Source organism: Oncorhynchus gorbuscha, linkage group LG07 (genome assembly GCF_021184085.1).
Source record: "Oncorhynchus gorbuscha isolate QuinsamMale2020 ecotype Even-year linkage group LG07, OgorEven_v1.0, whole genome shotgun sequence".
Lineage (NCBI taxonomy): Eukaryota > Metazoa > Chordata > Actinopteri > Salmoniformes > Salmonidae > Oncorhynchus > Oncorhynchus gorbuscha.
In genome coordinates, this window is record NC_060179.1 from 48,451,278 (window position 1) to 48,476,519 (window position 25,242).

Consider the following 25,242-nt stretch of genomic DNA (forward strand, 5'->3'; position numbering starts at 1 on the left):
CAGTAGCCCTCCGCTTACTGATGAGCTCTGGCTTTTACTGGACATGAAATGACAAAATGACCAGCAGAACCGCAATAGAGGCAAAGGCGGTTGGTGATCCTCCGTTCCCTCTCCTTAGTCGAGATGCGAATACCTCCCAGCTGCATGGGCTCAGTCACTGAGCCGGAGGGAGGAGATGGTTGAGATGCGGAGAGGGGGAACACCGTTAACGCGAGCTCTCTTCCACGAGCTCGGTGACGAAGATCTACCCGTCGTTCTATGCGGATGGCGAGTGCAATCAAAGAGTCCACGCTGGAAGGAACCTCCCGGGAGAGAATCTCATCTTTAACCTCAGCGTGGAGTCCCTCCAGAAAACGAGCGAGCAACGCCGGCTCGTTCCAGTCACTGGAGGCAGCAAGAGTGCGAAACTCTATAGAGTAATCCGTTATGGATCGATCACCTTGACATAGGGAAGCCAGGGCCCTAGTAGCCTCCTTACCAAAAACTGAACGATCAAAAACCCGTATCATCTCCTCTTTAAAGTTCAGATAATTGTTAGAACACTCAGCTCTTGCCTCCCAGATAGCTGTGCCCCACTCCCGAGCCCGACCAGTAAGGAGTGAAATGACGTAAGCAATCCGAGCTCTCTCTCTTGAGTATGTGTTGGGTTGGAGAGAGAACACAATATCACACTGGGTGAGAAAGGAGCGGCACTCAATGGACTGCCCAGAGTAACATGGTGGGTTATTAACCCTAGGTTCCGGAGACTCTGAAGACCAGGAAGTAGCTGGTGGCACGAGACGAAGACTCTGAAACTGTCCTGAGAGGTCGGAAACCTGAGCGGCCAGGGTCTCAACGGCATGACGAGCAGCAGACAATTCCTGCTCGTGTCTGCCGAGCATTGCTCCCTGGATCTCGACGGCAGTGTTGCGAGAATCCGTAGTCGCTGGGTCCATTCTTGGTCGGATCCTTCTGTTATGCTGGTGAATGAGGACCCAAAAGCGACTTAACGGAAACAGAGTCTTTATTCACGTCTTAAACAAAAGCGATAATCCTAATGCAAAAACAGAAAAACTGAAATCCACTCGTCAGTAGAGAGGAATGACTGGAGACGCGACCACAGACTGCAGGTCGCTACGGGAAGGCACCGGCCGTAGCTGACTTTGACACCTGCTCACACGCAGCATCTGAAGAAGGTAAAACATGACAGGACGGAACAAGGACACAGAACAGCGAACATCAAGCAAGGATCCGACAAGGACAGAAGCGGAAAACAGAGGGAGAAATAGTGACTCTAATCAGAGGGCAAAATAGGGGACAGGTGTGAAAAGAGTAAATGAGGTAGTTAGGAGAATGAGGAACAGCTGGGAGCAGGAACGGAACGATAGAGAGAGAGAGCGAGAGAGGGAGAGAGGGAGGGGGAGAGAGGGATAGAAAGAGAGAAAGAACCTAATAAGACCAGCAGAGGGAAACGAATAGAAGGGAAGCACAGAGACAAGACATGATAATCAATGACAAAACATGACACAAAGACTCCAGCCACCCTAGTCATAGACTGTTCTCTCTTCTACTGTATGGCAAGCAGTACCAGAGTGTACCAGGCTTCTTAACAGCTTCTATCCCCAAGCCACAGCCAATCAAATAGCTTCTTAACAGCTTCTACCCCCAAGCCACAGCTAATCAAATGGCTTCCGGAACTATTTGCAGCACGCATATATTTTTACGTTTTTGTTACTCTCTGTTTATTATCTATGCATAGTCACTTCACCTCTACCTACATATTAGCTCAATTACCTCGACTAACCGGTGCCCCTGCACATTGACTCTGTACTGGTACCCCCTGTATATAGCCTTGCTACTGTTATTTCATTGTTGCTCCTTAATATTTTGTTATTTTTCTATTTTGTATTTTATTAATACATGTATTACTTCAGTTTATTGAAGTGGGGGTGGTGGTATGATCTTTGTGCATCTTTCTTACTGATAATTATTAATGATTGATTCATGATTATCCATTGTATCACGTTTCAGGTGTGACCCAGATGCAGACAGTGTCAAAGAAACAAAAGTTTATTTCTAAAACGGGGGCAGGCAAAAGACAGGTCAAAGGCAGGCTAGGGGTCAGTAATCCAGAGAGGGTGCAAAGGGTCCAGAACGCCAGGCAGTCTCAGGGCAGGCAGGGGTCAATAATCCAGTTAGGTGAGGTAAGATACCAAACAGCAGGCAGGCTCAGGGTCAGAGCAGGCAGAATGGTCAAAACCGGGAAGGATTAGAAAACAGGAAGAAACAGGCATGAGCAGGGGAACAAATGCTGGTAGGTTTCACGAACCAAACGAACTGGCAACAGACAAACAGAGAACACAGGTAGAAATACACAGGGGATAATGCGGAATATGGCCGGCACCTGGAGGGGGGTGGAGACAAGCACAAAGACAGGGGAAACAGATCAGGGTGTGACACATAGCATCTACATGAATGTACAAGTGTTCAGAAACATATTATATTCTTACTTACGATAAAATTTACTCCCAAGACAGTATTCACCATTCGGTTCCTATTGGGCAAAACAAAACACAACCAAAACAAACTGCTTTTGGAACCACTACCTGAACAGTTAGCTAACTAACTCATTGATCCTGCTTTCTGGAACCACCCCCTATATAATGAGAGTCCTTAGTTGATTCTGTGTGCATTGTGATTCAACAGCAGGACTATCAGGCTAAGTTTGAGGAGCAGCAGACCTACTCGTACTCAGGCACCATCACCAACCAGGAGATTGTGAGCGTGACCCAGGCCCAAAAGACCATCAGTGATGTGAGTATCTTCCTTATTTGTATAACAAACACAAGGTTGGACCAAGTCTGAAGAGTAGATATAAAAAAAGTGATTCATTTTGAATTGAATTTCAAAAAGGAACATAGGGAAACATAACACAAAAACACATATGATAAAACACATAACAGAACAAAATACTTTTGATGTACATTAAATTGTCTAAAATGGCCCACGTGATTACTAAAAATGGAGTACAACTGCATTTGCCTTCCTATTAAACAAACAGATTTTGCAATACAATGCAGCTACAGATGTACAGGTAGGTGCTAAATATAGATGAGTACAATATGTATTCGATCGTAAGTGGAGTACAAAAGGGGACATGAAGAAAAATGGACACAATTTACCTCTGTGGCTGACACCTACCATATTCTACATGTTAAGACTGGAGGCTCCCTGGCCAGTGATGTAAGCACAGAACAACCAACCAACATGAAAACAACCCCCAGACAAACCTACACATAACTTTATCATAGTTATACACACATACACCACCCACCCTGACAAATTTGCCAATTTCAAATGGTTCAAAATTACACAGAAAACACGTAGTTATGGCATAGGAAACGTTCCTGTACTTGTTATTCAGTAGTGGCCTAACCGTGTTTGTGTCATAAAGTTTGGGGGCATACTTTCTCCTTGATGACAGGTCAAATACACTGAGGAATATGAGCAGAGTGAAGGAAAAGGCAGCTTATCCACCATGATCACACCAGGATACCAAATTTCCAAGAAACCAAATACCTTGCCCAGCAGTGTAAGTGCAGCTCCCTCTATAGGGGCAGAACAGTACTTCGGGAGGCCGGTAGTGTTACCATAAAATAACCAGTTGATTTCAGCTCATGACATTAGCTGTAATTATTATACATTTTATTATTACAGTGTTATAGTGTGTTATGAGGGGGGGCAAATAATATGTTAACATTTCTGTTTCTCTGTTATTCAGGTGGAGTACAATAAAGGAGAGGAGAAAGTGTCAAAATATTCCTCCATAGCCAAAACCCCTGAAATGCTTCTGGCCAAAAGCCAAGGACAGATCAATGTATTTATTACAAACCCTACTTAATCTGATTTATGCTTTCCTCCAAATGCAATTATGTCACTTTTCGTGTGTCCATGACATAGTATTTTCCCTCCCAGTATGTCTACACTGAAGAGTATGAACAGCAGTTGGGTAAAGGCAGTTTCCCCGCCCATCTCACTCCTGGCTACCAAGTTTCTAAGAAAGCCACAGAGATGGCCAGTGGTGTGAGTAGAGGACACACACACACACACACACACACACACACACACACACACACACACACACACACACACACACACACACACACACACACACACACACACACACACACACACACACACACACACACACACACACACAGAGAAAGATGCTCACACAAACTGATGCTCACACATACAAATGCAAAGTCATACGCATACAGTACACTATTGTTGACACTGTGATCATATCTTAGGTGAAGTACCGTCAGATGTATGAGCAGGAGATGAAGGGAAAGGCCACCTCAGATGCAGGGGCAGCAGAATTCTCTTCTGCCAGAGAAAATGCTGGGAACTTCAGCCAGGTAAAAACAACAACATAGAATACATTGCAAGTTGGGGGGATTTTTCACACCTAGCCGAGCTATTAGACTATCCTTTTGTAAATTGATATAGTTGTAGGGGTTGATGCATTTTTTGTTAGGGCAAATCTGGTCTGTGATATTGAGTTAGAAATGTAAAACCTTAGAGAGAAAAATATATATCTGTTCTTAATTCATGGCGTGGTTTCTTTTTAGCCAAATGTTGAATAGAGATGCAGACGTATTAATTAGTACATGGAGGATAAGCGGAATAATATACTGTCTGTACTCATAAAAACAATTAGGCTAAATAAATTGATATTATTTGTTGGGTAACCGATTGGCTCTCGGAACTAATTAATAGGAGGCTTCTATCTTCAATATAATCATTAATTCAGAGGGTTAAACCCATAGATGTTAGGCCTGCAGTAAATTAAAATAGATTACCAGGTTCATTTTTCATTAGGTTATAATAATTCATGCCTTCTGGGAATGTTATGAAGTCCAAAAGTTATGGGTGGAGTTCGAAATATGGCTGTCAGAAGTATTACAATGTCAGCCTTTAATGCTTCATTATCAAAATATTTAATGTGCGTGTGGGCGACAGAGAAAAACAAAATGGTGCAGTTTGAGGCAATGTGGCAGAAAGTGATGCGGGCGTTGGAGATGGAGATGGGCGTGTGAGCAGGTGGATCTGGACAGGTGTGATGTAGTTGTCGTTTGTATATGTATGTTTTGTATTGTCTAAAAATATTAAATAAATTCCTACAAAAAATAGGGAAAAATGTAAAGCTTGCAACACACATCTGATTATTCATCATGAATAGGATTTATTTCATTTACATTCGTCATTGTAACCACAATGTCACAAATAATTGGTCACACACAACATGAGCAGATTAACTTGGTCAAACAATAAAAACATTTCTTGATTTTGATCCAAAGCCACGAATGAGTGAGTCACTCAACTTTATGCTGAGAAATCCTTGCTGGACTCTTTCATTCTGTTTTTTCTTCACATCAGCAAATAAGGACTCCGCGTTTCAGAAACTCACTTTACATAGAGGGGCTATCACTCTTTCACACTTTGGTAAAAAAAAGGCAGTTTGTTATTTAGAATGATTTCTTTCTGTTTTTAGAGGGAGACAAACCAAAAGCCCACCGTGCCTATTTTTAGAAAACCATCAGTCGACATGTCAAGTGTAATTGCACCATTGTATTTACCTAAGTTCTCTCTCAACTCCAGAACCACCCGCCAGCTATTTTTATTTTGCTGTTGCCTGATGCAGGGCTCTAGTGCCAGAGAAGAGAGACTCTCGGACTGAAACATTCACACCTCCATTAACTTACAAAAATATAGTCAGGATAGTACCACAGTCTACACTAAACTAAAAACTTTTAAAGGAAAAACCATTGTACATCCAATCCTCGCAGATCAGCATGCTGAGTGGAATTTGATTTTGTATTGCCATTGCTACTTCCCCTTACATTTTTTTTCCCAGCAGGGGATCGATAAGGCCATACAATTATTATTAACAGATTTCTTTCTTTTTTTTTAAAGTGAGGCGAGCGAGCAAATTGTATATATATTTTTAAGTAGACCCTCTTGTTAAAAATACTATAGCCTCCTTAGTTCAACACCTAGGGACCTAACCAAGAGATTTTAGCCTCTTGGCGAGGATGTTCAGCCAATATCTGAGAGGAAGTTATGTATCTGTTAACTGGAAGCTTAAGTACATTATTTTTTCTATAATAATGCAATTTTTCAATACAACTTCAACATTTTTCGGATGTATTTTTTTTCTTTCTGAGAAAGTGAAGAGGGAGACCTGTGAAACGTTCAATTAAATTTGAAATGCGTAATTGATTATAGGGCCGCAAGTTCAATTCTACTGGTAGTGGTTTCATTGATAAATAAAACTACTAAAGTATCTTATTTCCAAAGAGGAAAGATAGTTGTTTAACTTTACAATGCCTCTCAGAAAGACAACAACCCACAACACTCTTCCAGAGTGGTATAAATTGGTCTGGCTCCAAACTTAAGTGGAAAAGTAGTTTTTTCCAACACAAATTGTCCTTATAATGAGTAGCTGATATCTTATATCTTCACAGACATGGTTGTTGTACTGTTTGAGATTCTTTAATGCCTTAGAGATGCCTAATTCTTTAAACTTCCAGTTGTTTTCACTTTCCAACCAAGCTTTCCCTATATCCGATCGTCTTTTTTTATTTAATCAATATTCTTCGGATTGTAGTTGTCACTATTTGATATGATTGTATGTATGCAAAAGTAGGTGCAACCCATCGGCTCTGAAGTGGGTGAAACAGAGCCATACCTGGATGATGCTGGTACCTAGCTAGACAGAACATTTTCTCTTGCCTGCCAAAAAGATCGCTATGCACATAATGCTTCGGGATTAGGTTTACGCATTGGTGTCGATATGTCAGACAGTGACATGAGTTTAGAATACTAGGTGAGTTTGACGGTAGTGTGTGCGTGTATTTATACCCTTATATCATTTGCTGAATTGTTGTAGCACTGTACATATTATATGATAACAATAGGGTGTGCAGACATTTCCATCCCAACACAACAACACTCAGTTCAACTAATCAAGGTCTTATGAATCAAATGTGTTTGTTAGCCCAGAACAAAAGTCTGCCGTACTCTCCCTGTTCCCATTCCATCTATAGTACCAACTGTGTGCTGATGTGTGTTCCTCCTTGCAGATTGCCTACACTGAAGAGTACGAGCAGCAGAGAGGGAAGGGCAGTTTCCCAGCCATGATCACTCCTGCCTACCAGCTTGCCAAGAAAGCCCAGGCCCACGCCAGTGATGTGAGTAGTGTCCCTGCTGAACAAGTATGCTCCTCCCCTTTAGGGGTGTCTGTTGCACAAAGTGGTATTGTGGGTGGATTAATTAGGTTAATCTCCTCTGCTTTAGGGGTGTCTGTTGCACAAAGTGGTATTGTGGGTGGATTTATTGAGGTTAAACTCCTTTGCTTTAGGGGTGTCTGTTGCACAAAGTGGAATTGTGGGTGGATTTATTAGGTTAAACTCCTCTGCTTTAGGGGTATCGGCTGCACAATGTTGTATTGTGAGTGAATTTATTGGGGTGAAAAGTTGTATTGTGTATACAACGTTGTATACAACTTTGTGCAGTAGACACCCCTAAAGCGGAGGATCATATGTTAGGGTATGTGGGTGAATTCATTTTCAATAAGGAAACACAATTGACAGACAGTCTGATATCTGTCTCATTTTGGAGCTGTATAGTCACTATGGATTGGACAATATATTGAGGAATCTAGTAAAGAGAGAGGATAGTTTAAAGGGATCCCTCCTTCTATTCTTGAAAGTAATCACTTATATGCCATGACTGTATTTGTGAAAACTATGTACTTCGGTGGTTCTGTGATTACTTCAATGAAGGGAGAAAGGAAAGATGCATTTCAAACACATTTTCCGAATAGGTCCAGGGATTCTCAAAACTCACAATAAGTAGGCATTTCACTGCAAGGTCTACACCTGTTGTATTCGGCGCATGTGACAAATACAATTTGATTTGATCACATTCATCCGTCACCTTGTCTGGTGTTGCCGGGTGGAATTTCAGGTCATGGTCACAGGGATAAGTAGCGTTCCCCGTGACTCTCACCAAGAATCCTGTGCTGTCATGTTCCAAACTCTCCACAGACCAAATTAGACTGTGTGTGTGTGTGTGATTGAGAGAGCATGCGCGCATGTGTGTGTTTCGCAGTTGTGCGTGCCTGTGTGTTTGTTGCCGATTGTGTACAGCATGTATGAAGATGCGCTCATAGACAAGTTATGTAATCTGACAGATGGGAATGTGTGACCGAGGATTCTTCAGCTCTTTTTTAATCTTTCTCTGCTTCTCTTTCCATTTTTAACCCCCCAGCTGAAATACAAGAAGGACCTGAGTAAGATGAAGGGCTCATCCCACTTCCACAACCTGACCAGTGAGGACAACCTGGCCCTGAAGAGCGCCCGCAAAATCAACAAGATCGTCAGCGAGGTGAGATAGACCTGAGAAATGAGAACAAAAAATGGGGGCAAAAAAAGATGGAAAGGTTGTGAGCAGAGGAGGGACCAAGTCATTTTTTTTTACAAGTAAGTTTCAAGTCTAACCACTCAAGTCCCAAACTTTGAGATTCGAGTCCTAAACAAGTCATCATGTGCTCTTCACCAAATGTAATATCATCTCATATTTTAACAAGAGTAATAGTTAGTGTATTACGTTTACGCAAATCATGAATGCTTTAAAATATATATATTTCTTACTTTCCAAATAAACATTATATTTCCATGAGAAAGTCCCCCGCTATGGGGCGCAATCGGGCGATGTAGGCTTGTACACAATCGCCCAACCTTCTCTCTCACACACACACACTCTCTCTGTGTGTGTGGTTACAGTAGGCGAACGCATGTCAGTGGTTTTAGGAACAGCAGTAACATCAGCCAGTTGTAGCTCAATCTTGGGTGCAATGATCACGCTTCCGCACTGACTGACTGTGTGGAGGCTTGTTGACTTAATGTTACGTTAGCCTACACGCTACGCTAGCAAAGTTATATATAGCTGTCGGCTATATTAGCCACGACTTACCGTTCTTTGTGAAGCTTCAAATGTCGAACAAAGTTGGAAGTTGTTGCGCCTCCGTCTGTCATTTTCTTCCCGCATCTTTTGCAAGTTGCAATCGGTTTTTGTTGAGTACAGCGTAGTGTTTATATCTGAAAATAATAATTTTGGGTATCATCTTTCCAAGGGCTCCGTCTGAATTCACCCACCGACATTCCACTGCACCGCCACGCGCAACTTTTTCTCAGCTGGCACAATTTGATTGGCTGCTGTCCGATTCAAACTGTAATCCGTTAAATGAAGAGCTGATGAGCTGCACACTTTTTTTAATAGCATAATTTTTTATATCTGGGCTTGGGGAGGGTATCAAGTCATGTCGAGTCAAAAGGCTCAAGTCCAAGTTAAGTCACGAGTCATTGGTGTTAAAGTCAAAGTCGAGTTGCAAGTCATCATATTTGTGACTTGAGTCTGACTCGAGTCCAAGTCATGTGACTAGTCCACACCTCTGGTTGTGGGTATATAAATGTAGTGCACACCTCTGGTTGTGGGTATATAAATGTAGTGCACACCTCTGGTTGTGGGTATATAAATGTAGTGCACACCTCTGGGTGTGGGTATATAAATGTAGTGCACACCTCTGGTTGTGGGTATATAAATGTAGTGCACACCTCTGGTTGTGGGTATATAAATGTAGTGCACACCTCTGGATGTGGGTATACACATGTAGTGCACACCTCTGGTTGTGGGTATATAAATGTAATGCACACCTCTGGTTGTGAGTATATAAATGTAATGCACACCTCTGGATGTGGGTATCTACATGTAGTGCACACCTCTGGTTGTGGGTATATAAATGTAGTGCACACCTCTGGATGTGGGTATATACATGTAGTGCACACCTCTGGTTGTGGGTATATAAATGTTGTGCACACCTCTGGATGTGGGTATATACATGTAGTGCACACCTCTGGTTGTGGGTATATAAATGTAATGCACACCTCTGGTTGTGGGTATATAAATGTAGTGCACACCTCTGGTTGTGGGTATATACATGTAGTGCACACCTCTGGTTGTGGGTATATACATGTAGGGAAAGGTAATTAAATTTGTCTTTGAGCACGTTGATAAATGCAACACGTTAGTTGGACCATCTATTCTGAACCATTTCTCCTCTTTAAATCATCTCAACAAATTCTTCTGTGGAGGTCAATGGTCAGGAAAGTCTCTGCAGGGGGCAGATTTATACAGTGACATCATCCATACACATTCCTTAGAGGTTAAGCTTAGGGCGTCAGGATCGAGCTCTGAGACACATTTGGGATTCAAGTTTGCCTAATTGTCTGCTTGACTGTGATGGAACACCTATTGTAATGTGTGCTCTGTTTTCTCCCTGGCAGGTTGAGTACAAGAAGGACCTTGAGAACACTAAAGGCCACAGCATCAACTACTGTGAGACGCCCCAGTACAAGAATGCATCCAAGGCTGCCAAGTTCAGCAGTGATGTGAGGAATGCATGAGCAACACGGCAGATGCACGTGCAAAGATGCTTTTCATATGGTGTTGCTACTACATTAGTTTAAGCACTAGCTAAGCATTGCCAAAGTGTCATAGTTTAAGATTTGAACGCAAAAATAGATTGGCGAGTATGGAGTATGGGGAATGAGTATGTAATAGATGCTAGAATGGTTCGTAAATGGAAACCAAATACTCTAAATAGCAGATGTGAGCTAGTTAGCACTAGTAACCATCGTGGGTGATGTCATCCTCCCTGAGACCTGAAGTAGTGTCGTCCTTGCACAAACCTAGACCATGGTTTTGATAGTGGTAGGCACGCTAGCTTTGGGAGCACAACGTGTCATTGTGGATGGTGTGTTATGCAGGTGAATGAGGACCCAAACGCGACTTAGCGAAAACAGAGTCTTTATTCCAGTAAATGGCAAAAGTAATAATCCTGGAAAACTCAAGACGAAAACAAAACAGGAAAAAACTTAAATCCACTCGTAGTAACGAGGACAGACTGGAGACTCGACCATTGACTGCAGGTTGCTTCGGGAAGGCACCGACCGTAGCAGACTAAGACACCTGCTCACACGCAGCATCTGAAGGAGACAAGACACGACAGGGCGAGACAAGGACACAGCACAGCGAACATCATACAAGGATCCGACAAGGACAGAAGTGGAAAACAAGGGGAGAAATAGGGACTCTAATCAGAGGACAAAATAGGGGACAGGTGTGAAAAGACTAAATGAGTGAGTTAGGAGAATGAGGAACAGCTGGGAGCAGGAACGGAACGATAGAGAGAAGAGAGAGAGGGAGGGGGAGAGAGAGGGATAGAAAAAGGGAACGAACCTAATAAGAGCAACAGGGGGAAACGAACAGAAGGGAAAGCACAAGGACAAGACAATATATGACAAAACATGACATGGTGGTTCTGCCGGAAAGGCACGGAACTCATACATCACAAATATTTTTATTTGATCCTTATTTTACAAGGTAAGTTGACTGAGAACACATTCTCATTTACAGCAACGACCTGGGGAACAGGGGAGAGAAGGGGGGATGAATGAGCCTTTTGGAAGCTGGGAATGATTAGGTGGCCATGATGGTATGAGGGTTGGGCTGTTGAGGTCACAACAATTTGTCAGCTGGTGATTGTCAAGCAAATACCTGCCGGTCTCACGGTAATTGACCGGTTATTAACATAAACACATTTAGCATCTCCTAGTTCCACGCACAGCCTAAAAGCCACTGATGCAGACCTTTGGAACTTCTACATTTTAAAAAGTATAATAAATGCATGTAATATAGCCTACACATCACAATAAATCCATTATATATTTTAGACAGGTCTAAAGAAACATGATATGAAGAAAATATAGTCTATTTCAGAAAAACAGAATAGCATACACTGAGTTGTCCTTATGTTAGGCCCTGAACTGGCTGTGCCAAATGGAATACAATTTAACATAGCTGAATAAAATAGAAAGGATATTTTCTTTGAGGGAGCGCACATGTGGCTATTCTGTGTTGAGCGGTTAACAAAGAAACAGGCACTCCTATATGCTTATTTTAGAGTTATGTAACTTTAGTTGTGATAAAAATGTTGGGCTATATGTTTTGATTTTTAATACATTCTAAGGCTACAATACCCCATAATGACAAAGGAAAAAGGTTTAGACATTTTTGCAAATGTATGAAAAATTAAAAACAGAAATATCACATTTTACATCAAGTATTCAGACCCTTTGCTCAGTACTTTGCTGAAGCAACTTTGGCAGTGATTACAGCCTCAAGTCTTCTTGGGTATGACGCTACAAGCTTGGCACACCTGTACTTGGGAAGGTTCTCCCATTCTTCTCTGCAGATCCTCTCAAGTTCTGTCAGGTTGGACGGGGAGCGTCGCTGAACAGCTACTTTCAGGTCTCTCCAGAGATGTTCGATCGGGTTCAAGTCCGGGCTCTGGCTGGGTCACTCAAGCATATTCAGAGACTTGTCTTGAAGCCACTCCTGCATGGTCTTGGCTGTGTGGTTAGGGCCGTTGTCTTGTTGGAAGGTGAGCCTTTACCCCAGGAGCTCTGTCAGAGTGACCATTGGGTTCTTGGTCACCTCCATGACCAAGGCCCTTCTCCCCCGATTGCTCAGTTTGGCCTGGCAGCCAGCTCTAAGAAGAGTCTTGGTGGTTCCAAACTTCTTCCATTTAAGAATGATGGATTCCACGGTGTTCTTGGGGACATTCCCTGCTCCAGAAATGTTTTGGTACCCTTCCCCAGATCTGTGCCTCGACACAATCATGTCTCGGAGCTCAACGGACAATTCCTTCGACCTTATGGCTTGGTTTTTGCTCTGACATGCACTGTCAACCGTGGGACCTTTTTATAGACAGGTGTGTGCCTTTCCCAATCATGTCCAATCAATTGAATTTACCACAGGTGGACTCCAATTAAGTTGTAGAAACATCTCAAGGATGATCCATGGAAACAGGATGCATCTGAGCTCAATTTAGAGTCTCATAGCCCATAAGTCTGAAAACTTATGTAAATTATTTAGGTTTTTAAATGTTTATACATTTTCAGAAAGGTTTTCGCTTTGTCATTATGGGTATTGTGTGTAGATTGATGAGGAACTTTTTTATTTAATCAAGGTGTCTGAATATTTTCCAAAGGCACTGAATATTCCAAATGTAGTCTGGGACAGTTGTGGGATGCGATAGATCCCAAATCAATACAACCACTAGCAGCAAAAAAAAAACAGTTTTAAGCAATGAGCCTGACGCAATAGATCAGAACATTTAGCTTAAAATGCTGATGAACTATTAGGCTATTTCTTCACATGTAAAGCGGATTATTGTGCATAATTTTAAGAAGTTGTTTGTCCACTTTAGTGTTTTGATATTATGGGCTAGGCTACATAAGGTGTGTGACTATGATTTGAAAAACTAGGGAAAAAATCATGCCTGTTTCTTGCCTTAAACTGGGCATCATTCACAAGTGATAATATATCATTAATAAGTGATAGGCTACCCATCAAACTATTCTTGATTCAATCTTGTTTTTTCATGTACTGTAGTAAATAATGTGTGTGACATTTGTTTTGCACCTGTCTCAAAACAGTGGCAGGGGGAAAAAATATACACTTAAGATGTAGATGTCCTAACCGACTTGCCAAAACTATAGTTTGCCCTCTGACGAACCATCCCCGACTGAGTCTGCAATACCAACATGTTTCAAGCAGACCACCATAGTCCCTGTGCCCAAGAACACTAAGGTAACCTGCCTAAATGACTACTGACCCGTAGCACTCATGTCTGTAGCCATGAAGTGCTTTGAAAGGCTGGTCATGGCTCACATCAACACCATTATCCCAGAAACCGTAGACCCACTCCAATTTGCATACCGCCCCAACAGATCCACAGATGCAATCTCTATTGCACTCCACACTTCCCTTTCCCACCTGGACAAAAGGAACACCTATGTGAGAATGCTATTCATTGACTACAGCTCAGCGTTCAACACCATAGTGCCCTCAAAGCTCATCAATAAGCTCTCTCTGGAAGGTAACAACACATCCGCCACGCTGATCCTCAACACGGGGGCCTCTCAGGGGTGCGTGCTCAGCCCCCTCCTGTACTCCCTGTTCACTCATGACTGCATGGCCAGGCACGACTCCCACACCATCATTTATTTTGCCGATGACACAACAGTAGTAGGCCTGATCACCAACAACGACGAGACAGCCAGAGACCTGGCCGTGTGGTGCCAGGACAACAACCTCTCCCTCAACGTGATCAAGACAAAGGAGATGATTGTGGACTACGGAAAAAGAGGACCGAGCACGCCCCCATTCTCATCGACGGGGCTGCAGTGGAGCAGGTTGAGAGCTTCAAGTTCCTTGGTGTCCACATCACCAACAAACTAACATGGTCCAAGCACACCAATATAGTCGTGAAGAGGGCATGGCAAAGTCTATTCCCCCTCAGGAAAGTAAAATGATTTGGCATGGGTCCTCAGATCCTCAAAAGATTCTACAGCTGCAACATCGAGGGCATCCTGACTGGTTGCATCACTGCCTGGTATGGCAACTGCTCGGCCTCCGACCGCAAGGCACTACAGAGGGTAGAGCGAATGGGGCCAAGTACATCACTGGGGCCAAGCTCAGTGCCATCCAGGACATCTACACCAGACAGTGTCAGAGGAAGGTCCTAAAAATGGTCAAATACTCCAGCCATCCTAGTCATAGATCGTTCTCTCTGCTACCGCATGACAAGTGATACCATAGCGCCAAGTCTAGTTCTAAGAGGCTTCTAAACAGCTTTTACCTCCAAGCCATAAGACTCCTGGACACCTAATCAAATGGCTATCCAGACTATTTGCATCCCCCCCTCTTTTACACCGCTGCTACTCTCTGTTGTTATCATCTATGCATAGTTACTTCAATAACTGTGCCCACATGTACATATTTCCTCAACTTACTGGTGTTTGAATGTACTTTTCTGAATTTTATTGCTGCTCATTAATGATTTTGTACTTTTATTTCGTATTCTTTTCCATATATATATATATTTAATATACTGTATATATTAACTGCATTGTTGGTTAGGTGATTGTAAGTAAGCATTTAACTGTAAGGTCTATACCTGTTGTATTCAGCGCATGTGACTAACAAAATTTGATTTGATTTGTTTGGGCCAAATATAGGCCGGTCCGGTATGGACTTCTGTGGACGTTGAAATCAATGCCGGTCCGGACCAAAAATAAATAAAAAAAACACTGGTCCGGACAGAAAAAAAAGACGTTTATGGATGTCGCCCTATACTCAGTGGTGTCAAAGAGTGACATTTTATATTTTCCTACAGAACAAGTACAAGGAGAAGTATACCAACCACATGAAAGGGCACTATGAAGGCTCTGAGATGGACAAGAATGCTGTACACGCTATGAACGTCAGAAAGCTGGCAAGCAATGTAAGACTTTCTTTGTTTTTACTCTGAACTAATACACTACATGAGCAAAAGTATGTGGACACCTGCTCTTCGAACATCTCATTGTAAAACAATGGGCATTAATATGAAGTTGGTCCCCCCTTTCCTACTATAACAGCCTACACGCTTCTGGGAAGGCTTTCCACTGGATGTTGGAACATTACTTGCAGAGACTTACTTCCATTTAGCCACAAGAGCATTAGTGAGCTCGGGCACTGGAAAAGTTAAGGTAGATGTACAATTTTAAAAACATTACAATACATTCATTTCAGAATTCACAACACACTAAGTGTGTGCCCTCAGGCCCCTACTCCACAAGCACATATCTACAACACAAAATCGATGTGTACTTGTGTATTTATATGTATGTTATCGTGTGTGTATGCATGTTTCTGTGCCTATGTTTGTGTTGCTTTACATACAGTCCCCACTGTTCCATAAGGTGTATTTTTATCTGTTTTTAAAATCTGATTCGACTGCTTGCATCAGTTACCTGATGTGGAATAGAGTTCCATGTACTCATAGCTCTATGTAGTACTGTGTTCCTCCCGTAGTCTGTTCTGGAGTTGGGGACTGTGAAGAGACCTCTGGTGGCATGTTTTGTGGGGTATGCATGGGTGTCTGAGCTGTGTGCTAGTATTTTAAACAGAGCTCGGTTCTTTCAACATGTCAATACCTCTCATAAATACAAGTAGTGATGAAGTTAATCTCTCCTCTACTTTGAGCCAGTAGAGATTGACATGTATATTATTAATGTTTGATCTCTGTGTACATCCAAGGGACAGCCGTGCTGCCCTGTTCTGAGCCTATTGCAATTTTCCTAAGTCCCTCTTTGTGGCACCTGTCCACACGACTGAACAGTAGTCCAGGTGTGACAAAACTAGAGCCTGTAGGACCTGCCTTGTTGATAGTGCTGTTAAGAATGCAGAGCAGTGCTTTATTATGGATAGACTTCTCCCCATCTTAGCTACTGGGTTTTGACCACGAGAGTGGTTGACCTCAACTTGTTCAATTTCCACATTACTTATTAGAAGATTTAGTTGATGTTTAGGCTTGAGGGAATGATGCCAACTGTAAAGGTCAGGGTTCTGTGTTGGCCAGTAAAGGTCAGGGCTCTGTGTATGCCGGTCAAGTTCTTCCACACCAATCTCAACAAACCATTTCTGTACGGACCTCGCTTTGTTGCTGGGGGAATTGTCATGCTGAAAAAGGAAAGGGCCTCCCCCAAAGTTGGAAGTACAAAATCATCTAGAATGTCATTGTATGGTGTAGTGTTAAGATTACCCTTCACTTGAACTAAGGGGCCTAGCACGAACCATGAAAATTAGCCCCAGACATGTATTCATCCTCCACCAAACTTTACAGTTGGCACTATGCATTCTGGCAGGTAGCGTTCTCCTGGCATCCGCCAAACCCAGATTTGTCCGTCAGACTGTCAGATGGTGAAGCATGATTCATCACTCTAGAAAAAATGTTTACCTTAGTCATTAAGTTACTTAATAATATATTCTTTGTATCAATAACTGTAGCATGTGGTATCTATTTAAACAGTCTACCATGTATTAAAACAGTCTTTTAAAAATATTTTTATCCAGTGCCTTCAGAAAGTATTCATACCCCTTGACTTATTCCACATTGTTGTGTTACAGCCTAAATTCAAAATAGATTAAATTAATTTTTTTCTCACCCATCTACACACAATACCACATATTGACAAAGTGAAAACATTCTTCCAAATGTATTGAAAATGTAATACAGAAATATCTAATTTACATAACTATTCACACCCTGAGTAAATCCTTTGTCGAAGCACATTTGGTGTCTTTTTCGGTAAGCCTCTAAGAGCTTTGCACACCTGGATTGAACAATATTTGCCGATTATTATTTTAAAAATTCTTCAAGCTCTGTAAAGTTGATTGTTGACCATTGCTAGACTGACATTTTCAGGTCTTGCCATAGATGTTCAAGCCACTTAAATGAAAACTGTAACTATGCCACTCAGGAACATTCAGTGTTGTCTTGGTAAGCAACTCTAGTGTAGAATTGGCTTTGTGTTTTAGGTTATTGTCCTGTTGAAAGGTGAATTTTTCTTATTGTGTCTGTTGGAAAGCAGACAACCAGGTTTTCCTCTAGGATTTGGTCTGTGTTTATAAGCTGTATTCCGTTTTATTTTTAACCCCCCCCCCCCAAATCCCAAGTCCTTCCCAAGCATACCCATAACTTGATGCAGCCAGGCACCATGCTTGAAAATATTAAGAGTGGTACCCAGTGATGTGTTGTGTTGGATTTGCCCTGCACAGAACGCTTTGTATTCAGAACAAAAAAGTCCATTTCTTTGACATATTTTTTACAGTAATACTTAAGTGCCTTGTTGCAAACAGGGTGCATGTTTTGGGATATTTTTTATTCTGTACAGTCTTCCTCCAGTTTTCTCCAATCACAGCAATTAAACTCCATTGCTGTTTTAAAATCAGTACTGGCATCGTGGTGAAATGCCTGAGCAGTTTGCTTCCTCTCTGGCAACTGAGTTAGGAAGGAAAGCCTGTATTTTTGTAGTGATTGATACACCATACAAGCCGAATTAATAACTTCACCATGCTCAAAGGCATATTCAGTGTATTTTTATCTCACATATCTATCAATCGGTGCCCTTCTTTGCGAAGCATTGAATAACCATCCTGGTCTTTGTGCTTGAATCTGTGCTTGAAATTCACTATTCGATTGAGGGACCTTACAGATGAGTGTATATGTGCGGTACGGAGATGGGGAAGTCATAAAAAATCATGTTAACAACTATTGAATGATTCCAACAGTTGCATGGAAGTCAGAAGTTTACATACACTTAGGTTGGAGTCATTAAAACTCGTTTTTCAACCACTCCACAAATTTCTTGTTTACAAACTATATTTTTACATGCATCCAATTTATTGAGTACGGTATTGGAGGCTATTTTGTAAATGACATCGCCAAAGTCGAGGATTGGTAGGATGGTCAGTTTTACAAGGGTATGTTTGGCAGCATGAGTGAAGGATGCTTTGTTGCGAAATAGGAAGCCAATTCTAGATTTAACTTTGGATTGGAGATGTTTGATATGGGTCTGGAAGGAGAGTTTACAGTCTAACCAGACACCTAAGTATTTGTAGTTGTCCACGTATTCTAAGTCAGAGCCGTCCAGAGTAGGGATGTTGGACAGGCGGTCAGGTGCAGGTAGCGATCGGTTGAAGAGCATGCATTTAGTTTTACTTTTATTTAAGAGCAATTGGAGGCCACGGAAGGAGAGTTGTATGGCATTGAAGCTTGCCTGGAGGGTTGTTAACACAGTGTCCAAAGAAGGGCCAGAAGTATACAGAATGGTGTCGTCTGCGTAGAGGTGGATCAGAGACTCGCCAGCAGCAAGAGCGACCTCATTGATGTATACAGAGAAGAGAGTCGGTCCAAGAATTGAACCCTGTGGCACCCCCATAGAGACTGCCAGAGGTCCGGACAGCAGACCCTCCGATTTGACACACTGAACTCTATCAGAGAAGTAGTTGGTGAACCAAGCGAGGCAATCATTTGAGAAACCAAGGCTGTCGAGTCTGCCGATGAGGATGTGGTGATTGACAGTCGAAAGCCTTGGCCAGATCAATGAATACGGCTGCACAGTAATGTTTCTTATCGATGGCGGTTAAGATATCGTTTAGGACCTTGAGCGTGGCTGAGGTACACCCATGACCAGCTCTGAAACCAGATTGCATAGCAGAGAAGGTATGGTGAGGATCGAAATGGTCGGAAATCTGTTTGTTGACTTCGCTTTCGAAGACCTTAGAAAGGCATGGTAGGATAGATATAGGTCTGTAGCAGTTTGGGTCAAGAGTGTCCCCCGCTTTGAAGAGGGGGATGACCGCAGCTGCTTTCCAATCTTTGGGAATCTCAGACCACACGAAAGAGAGGTTGAACAGGCTAGTAATAGGGGTGGGAACAATTTCGGCAGATAATTTTAGAAAGAAAGGGTCCAGATTTTCTAGCCCGGCTGATTTGAAAGGGTCCAGATTTTGCTGCAGCTCTTTCAGAACATCAGCTGAACGGATTTGGGAGAAGGAGAAATGGGGAAGGCTTGGGCGAGTTGCTGTGGGGGGTGCAGTGCTGTTGACCGGGGTAGGAATAGCCAGGTGGAAAGCATGGCCAGCCGTAGAAAAATGCTTATTGAAATTCTCAATTATGGTGGATTTATCAGTGGTGACAGTGTTTCCTATCCTCAGTGCAGTGGACAGCTGGGAGGAGGTGTTCTTATTCTCCATTTACAGTGTCCCAGAACTTTTTTGAGTTAGTGTTGCAGGAAGCACATTTCTGCTTGAAAAAGCTAGCCTTCGCTTTTCTAACTGCCTGTGTATAATGGTTTCTATTTTCCCTGAACAGCTGCATATCACGGGGGCTGTTCGATGCTAATGCAGAACGCCATAGGATGTTTTTGTGTTGGTTAAGGGCAGTCGGGTCTGGGGAGAACCAAGGGCTATATCTGTTCCTGGTTCTAAATTTCTTGAATGGGGCATGTTTATTTAAGATGGTTAGGAAGGCTTTTTTTTAAATATCCAGGCATCCTCCTACTGACGGGATGAGATCAATATCCTTCCAGGATACCCCAGCCAGGTCAATTAGAAAGGCCTGCTCCCTGAAGTGTTTCAGGGAACGTTTGACAGTGATGAATGGAGGTCGTTTGACCGCTGACCCATTACGGAAGCAGGCAATGAGGCGGTGATCACTGAGATCTTGGTTGAGGACAGCAGAGGTGTATTTAGAGGGCAAGTTGGTTAGGATGATATCTATGAGGGTGCCCGTGTTTAAGGCTTTGGGGAGGTACCAGGTAGGTTCATTGATAATTTGTGTGAGATTGAGGGCATCAAGTTTAGATTGTAGGATTGCTGGGTTGTTAAGCATGTTCCAGTTTTGGTCACCTAACAGTACGAACTCTGAAGATAGATGTGGGGCAATCAATTCACATATGGTGTCCAGAGCACAGCTGGGGGTAGAAGGTGGTCTATAGCAGGCGGCAACGGTGAGAGACTTGTTTATGAAGTTGAACATGTGATCTTTTTAACAGAATGTTAAAATTGCGTGAAATATCTTTTTTTTTTTTTTTTTTTTTTACAAAAAAGGCACTCTAATCGTGGAATGACACATTAACAAAGAAAAAACAGAGGTTGGATAAGCAATTACAATTTGTGTATCCTTAGAGTCACATCAGTTTCACCAAGAACCACCTAGAGCAGTCTGCTTCAGCTTCACCATGATGTTCAACCTTATTCAAACAAAGCAGCTACATTAATATGACCCAAGGTAAAGGAGTCTCTCCAAGTGCCTGATTAGAATTCACTTTATATAGGGAAGTCAGGAAATTAATCAGAACCTTTTAAGGTTGACCATCTGAGGCCCTACCTGTTACACATGTACACATTTTCATGTGGGTGGCCCGAGTGCGAATAGAACCCATGACCCTGAAGTTGCAAGTGCCATACTCTACCAACTAAGCCTCACAGGACTGAGCCACACAGGTTCTTTCTTTATGAATCTATTTCATGGTGTTGTTTATTTTATTGGTAAATGTGGCACATATAATGCCTATCAGCCATCAGTTCTCACATCTCTGTGTTCTGTCTCATGCATGCCTGTGTGTCTGTATTGGTACTGCTGGGGATCAATAACGTTAATTCAAATGTTTCTGTGACCTGCAGATTGCCTACAAGCAGGAGTATGAGCAGGAGAAAACTGACCATGTGGAATACAACTACCCAGCCACCATCACACCAGGCTACCAGAGTCAGAGGAAACTGGATCCACTCAAGGACGTGAGTTTCCCCTTCGCCTCAAATAAGTTTAACATGGCTCTCATACTGGACATAGTAACCAAAACCAGTAAACAGGGTGCTTTCGCAGATAGAAAAACCCAAAGGGTTCCTCTTGAGGACTGTATATTTCAAAAGTGGGCTATTTTAAAGAAGCCAACTTAAGGGGGTCTAGTAGCTGGGTAAACCATTTTAAATGTGGATCATCCATTAAACTAGACTAATATATAGAGTGAGCTCAACCCATAATATCTAAATCATAAGCGCACCGTTGACTTCACATCTTCTCAATTCTTCTCATTTTGTATTTGTATTTATTATGGGCCCCTTGGCAGCTGCTACTCCTCCTGGGGTTCAGCAAAATTAAGGCATTTATACAATTTTCAAAACATTACAATACTTCACAACAGATTTCACGAACACATTAATTGTGTTCCCTCAGTAGAGTAGGGGCCTACCACATACCTAATACACAAATCCATGTGTACGTGTGTGTATAGTGCATATGTTATCTTGTGTGCGTGTATGCATGTCTCTGGGCCTATGTTTGTGTTGCTTCACAGTCCCGCTGTTCCATAAGGTGTATTTTTATCATTTAAAAAAATCTAATATTACTACTTGCATGAGTTTTTTGATGTGGAATAGAGTTCCTTGTACTCCTGGCTCTATGTAGTACTGTATTATGGACAGACTTCTCCCCATCATAGCTACTGTTGTATAAATATGTTTTTACCATGACAATTTAGTCACCTCACCTTTCTCAATTTCCACATTATTTATTACAAGATTTAGTTGAGGTTTAGGGATTAGTGAATCATTTGTCCCTAAGACAATGCTTTTCGTTTTGAAATATTAAGGACCCCTTAGCATTTTATCAGGCACAATTGCTAACTTTCATAAAGTGCTGCCCCTGCCCTGCACTTGTTTGTCAACTGTGTGCGTAAGTCTCACACCTAACACTGCCCACATTCTATGGTTTTGGGGTCCATTATCTTCACCACAGGATTCAAATAACTCAGGGGTAGAAAAAAATATGTTCAGAGGCAGCACTACAGATGTCTTTACATACTGTATCTTTCTACCCTGCATCTCTCATCTTCCCATGTAGAAGAACTACAGACAGCACATTGACCAAGTCAAGTACAGCTCGGTGACAGATACCCCTGACATCGTCCAAGCCAGGATCAACGCTCAACAACTCAGCAATGTAAGTGCTTCTTGATGCTTTTTGATGTGGGGGAGGGGGGTGAGACAGTATTGCATGTTCGACATTGATTAATAAATGTCCTTCTGACACGTTTCACAGTTAAATCATTCAGCTATTTGTCTAACCTTACCTGACCCAATGCTGAACTGTACAGTGGATGTGAGTGTATACACACCACAAGCGAATACACACACACACACTAATAAGTAATACTACAATATACCACTTTATTTCATCTTTATTTTAACAGGGAGTCCCTGTTAGAACAAGGTTTCTTTCACAAGGGAGCTCTGCATACACACAATTTACAAATACACAACATTACAAACATACTCAAGAAAAACAATCACATTCCCCAGCAAAGAGGTCCCCAATCAATATTTTGAACTACCTGAGTGGGACCAGTACATTCAGTTGTTGGGAACTTTGGGAACATGGGATGCTAAGAAACTAAAAACTGATTTACCTAACTTTGGGGAGACCGAAGGGATTTCCAGAGTTAGCCATCCCTGAGACTAGGTATGGTACCATACGTCTGAAGGTTATTAATGATGTTTGGTACGGTGGGAGTTTTTATAAAAGAGACTTATAAATAAAAAGAGAAATGAATCAACCTACTTGACTTTAAAGAGTGCCTGCCTACTTTCTGGTAAATAATGCATTGATGTGCACTGAAGCTGTGGTCGTAATAAAATGAAGTGTCCAATCTACATATGTTTAAATCAAATGTTCCATTAGCGGGAAAACACCATTCTCAAAAGTGGCGGCAAATGTGATTATGCATGTAATGCTTTCATTATAAAGGTGAATTTGTATGGTGAAAGTGAAAATTCCCCAAACTTGAAACTCACGTGCTGCGTATTTACATTTACATTTAAGTCATTTAGCAGACGCTCTATGTATGCCAGTTAGGCTCTACACCCTTTGTAAAGCGGATTCATGTGCTTCATTTCAATAAGTTATTTTGCCACTTTAAATCTGTGTGCGACTTTTTGAAAAAGATGTTAAAAAAAAGCCATGCGTTTCTTGCCTTACTGCACACAAGCATTAAGGCAAAGTTAATATTTGCACCCACCAGACTATAATTGTTTTGGTCGGGTCTTGACAAATACTAAATAATATATGTGTGAAATTTGTTTAGATTTAGAATGGACCATTATCATGCACCTATCTCGAAACAGGGCCAGGGGGAAAGTACATGTCATCTATGCACTTAAATAGTGAATGGAGGAACACTTTCCCCATGGTTAATTTTCATGCCAGCCAGGCTATGCTCCTGTTGTAAAGATAAGCAATGTGCTTAATATTCTGAAAGTTGAGAAATAAATATAGTAGTCCTAGCCTATACAAACTGATCCTCCTCTTTTTAATAGAGGCCATCACTCTGTTTTCTCAAGCAATTGCATAGCCTATAGAAATGTTGCGCAACACGAACTCATGGGCTCTCATGAAGTGTTTGAGTAGATTTTTGATACATTTTCATTGTCAGAGTGATTAGTGGGACAATAGAGTGCTGAGTACCAGGCAGTTATCAAGTTTACTAGGCTACTATTGACCATCAGCAGCATCAGAGCTTGGAGAAGCCTAATTAGTGACTAAAGGTCATGTGAAATTTAACTGCCATCATGACTCTTCACCACAGATGTGGCGGTAATATGGGCACCATAACAGCCCCACTTGTAGGTTACAATTTTTTACAGACAAACCAATATTGTTAATGTATATAGCAAAAAGTACTGGAACCAAAACCACCTATGCGGAACCCCTTTCATAATATCAAGGAAACCTGACTCTATCTCTGATTTCCCCCATGTAGGTTAACTACAGACAACACATTGACCAAGTCAAGTACAGCTCGGTGACAGATACCCCTCAAATCGTCCAGGCCAGGATCAACGCTCAACAACTCAGCAATGCAAGTAGAGCCAAAGATACACATGTACACTATCTTTCTATCACGCCACGGTCTATACCAAACATTACACTCTATACCGTGCATACAAACAACATAGCTTTCGCTCCGCATTTGCATATACAGTGCATTTGGAAAGTATTCAGACCCCTTGACTTTTTCCACATTTTGTTACGTTTACAGCCTTATTCCAAAATTAAATATTTAACTACACATTCATTAAACTACACACAATTGCCCATAATGACAAAGCAAAAACAGGTTGACATTTTTGCAAAGTTATTCAAAATAAAAACATAAATACCTTATTTGCGTAAGTATTCAGACCCTTTGCTATGAGACTCGAAATTGAGCTCAGGTGCATCCTGTTTCCATTTATCATCCTTGAGATGTTTCTCAACTTGATTGGAGTCCACCTGTCTATGTAAGGTCCCACAGTTGACAGTGCATGTTAGAGCAAAAACCAAGCCATGAGAGGTTGAAGGAATTGTCCGGCGGGCGCCGAGACAGGATTGTATCAAGGAATAGATATGGGGAAAGGTACCAAAACATTTCTGGAGCACTGAAGGTCTTCAAAAACACAGTGGCCTCCATCATTCATAAATGGAAGAAGTTTGGAACCACCAAGACTCTTCCTAGCGCTGGCCGTCCGGTCTAACTGTGCAATCAGGGGAGAAAGGCCTTGGTCAGGGAGGTGACCATGAACCCGATGGTCACTCTTGACAGAGCTCTAGAGTTCCTCTGTGGAGATGGGAAAACCTTCCAGAAGGACAACTATCTATGCAGCCCACCATCAATCAGGCCTTTATGGTAGAGTAGCCAGGCG

At 42.0% G+C, this 25,242-nt stretch overlaps 1 protein-coding gene across 4 annotated transcripts in view; it reads left to right on the forward strand.

Annotated features, from left to right (window-relative positions):
- The window catches only part of LOC124039944 (nebulin-related anchoring protein), a 107,449-nt gene that overhangs the window by 9,885 nt on the left and 72,322 nt on the right, over positions 1-25,242 (forward strand). For 2 of the 4 annotated variants that reach the window (XM_046356525.1, XM_046356526.1), the window contains exons 4-15: positions 2,686-2,793; positions 3,464-3,571; positions 3,761-3,856; positions 3,955-4,062; positions 4,293-4,400; positions 7,128-7,235; positions 8,317-8,433; positions 10,392-10,496; positions 15,350-15,457; positions 21,187-21,300; positions 22,406-22,504; positions 24,321-24,419. In XM_046356525.1, coding sequence (XP_046212481.1) covers positions 2,686-2,793; positions 3,464-3,571; positions 3,761-3,856; positions 3,955-4,062; positions 4,293-4,400; positions 7,128-7,235; positions 8,317-8,433; positions 10,392-10,496; positions 15,350-15,457; positions 21,187-21,300; positions 22,406-22,504; positions 24,321-24,419 — 1,278 coding nt within the window. The remainder of the gene's footprint in view (positions 1-2,685; positions 2,794-3,463; positions 3,572-3,760; positions 3,857-3,954; positions 4,063-4,292; positions 4,401-7,127; positions 7,236-8,316; positions 8,434-10,391; positions 10,497-15,349; positions 15,458-21,186; positions 21,301-22,405; positions 22,505-24,320; positions 24,420-25,242) is intronic. The other 2 variants (XM_046356527.1, XM_046356528.1) reach the window with 2 other exon arrangements.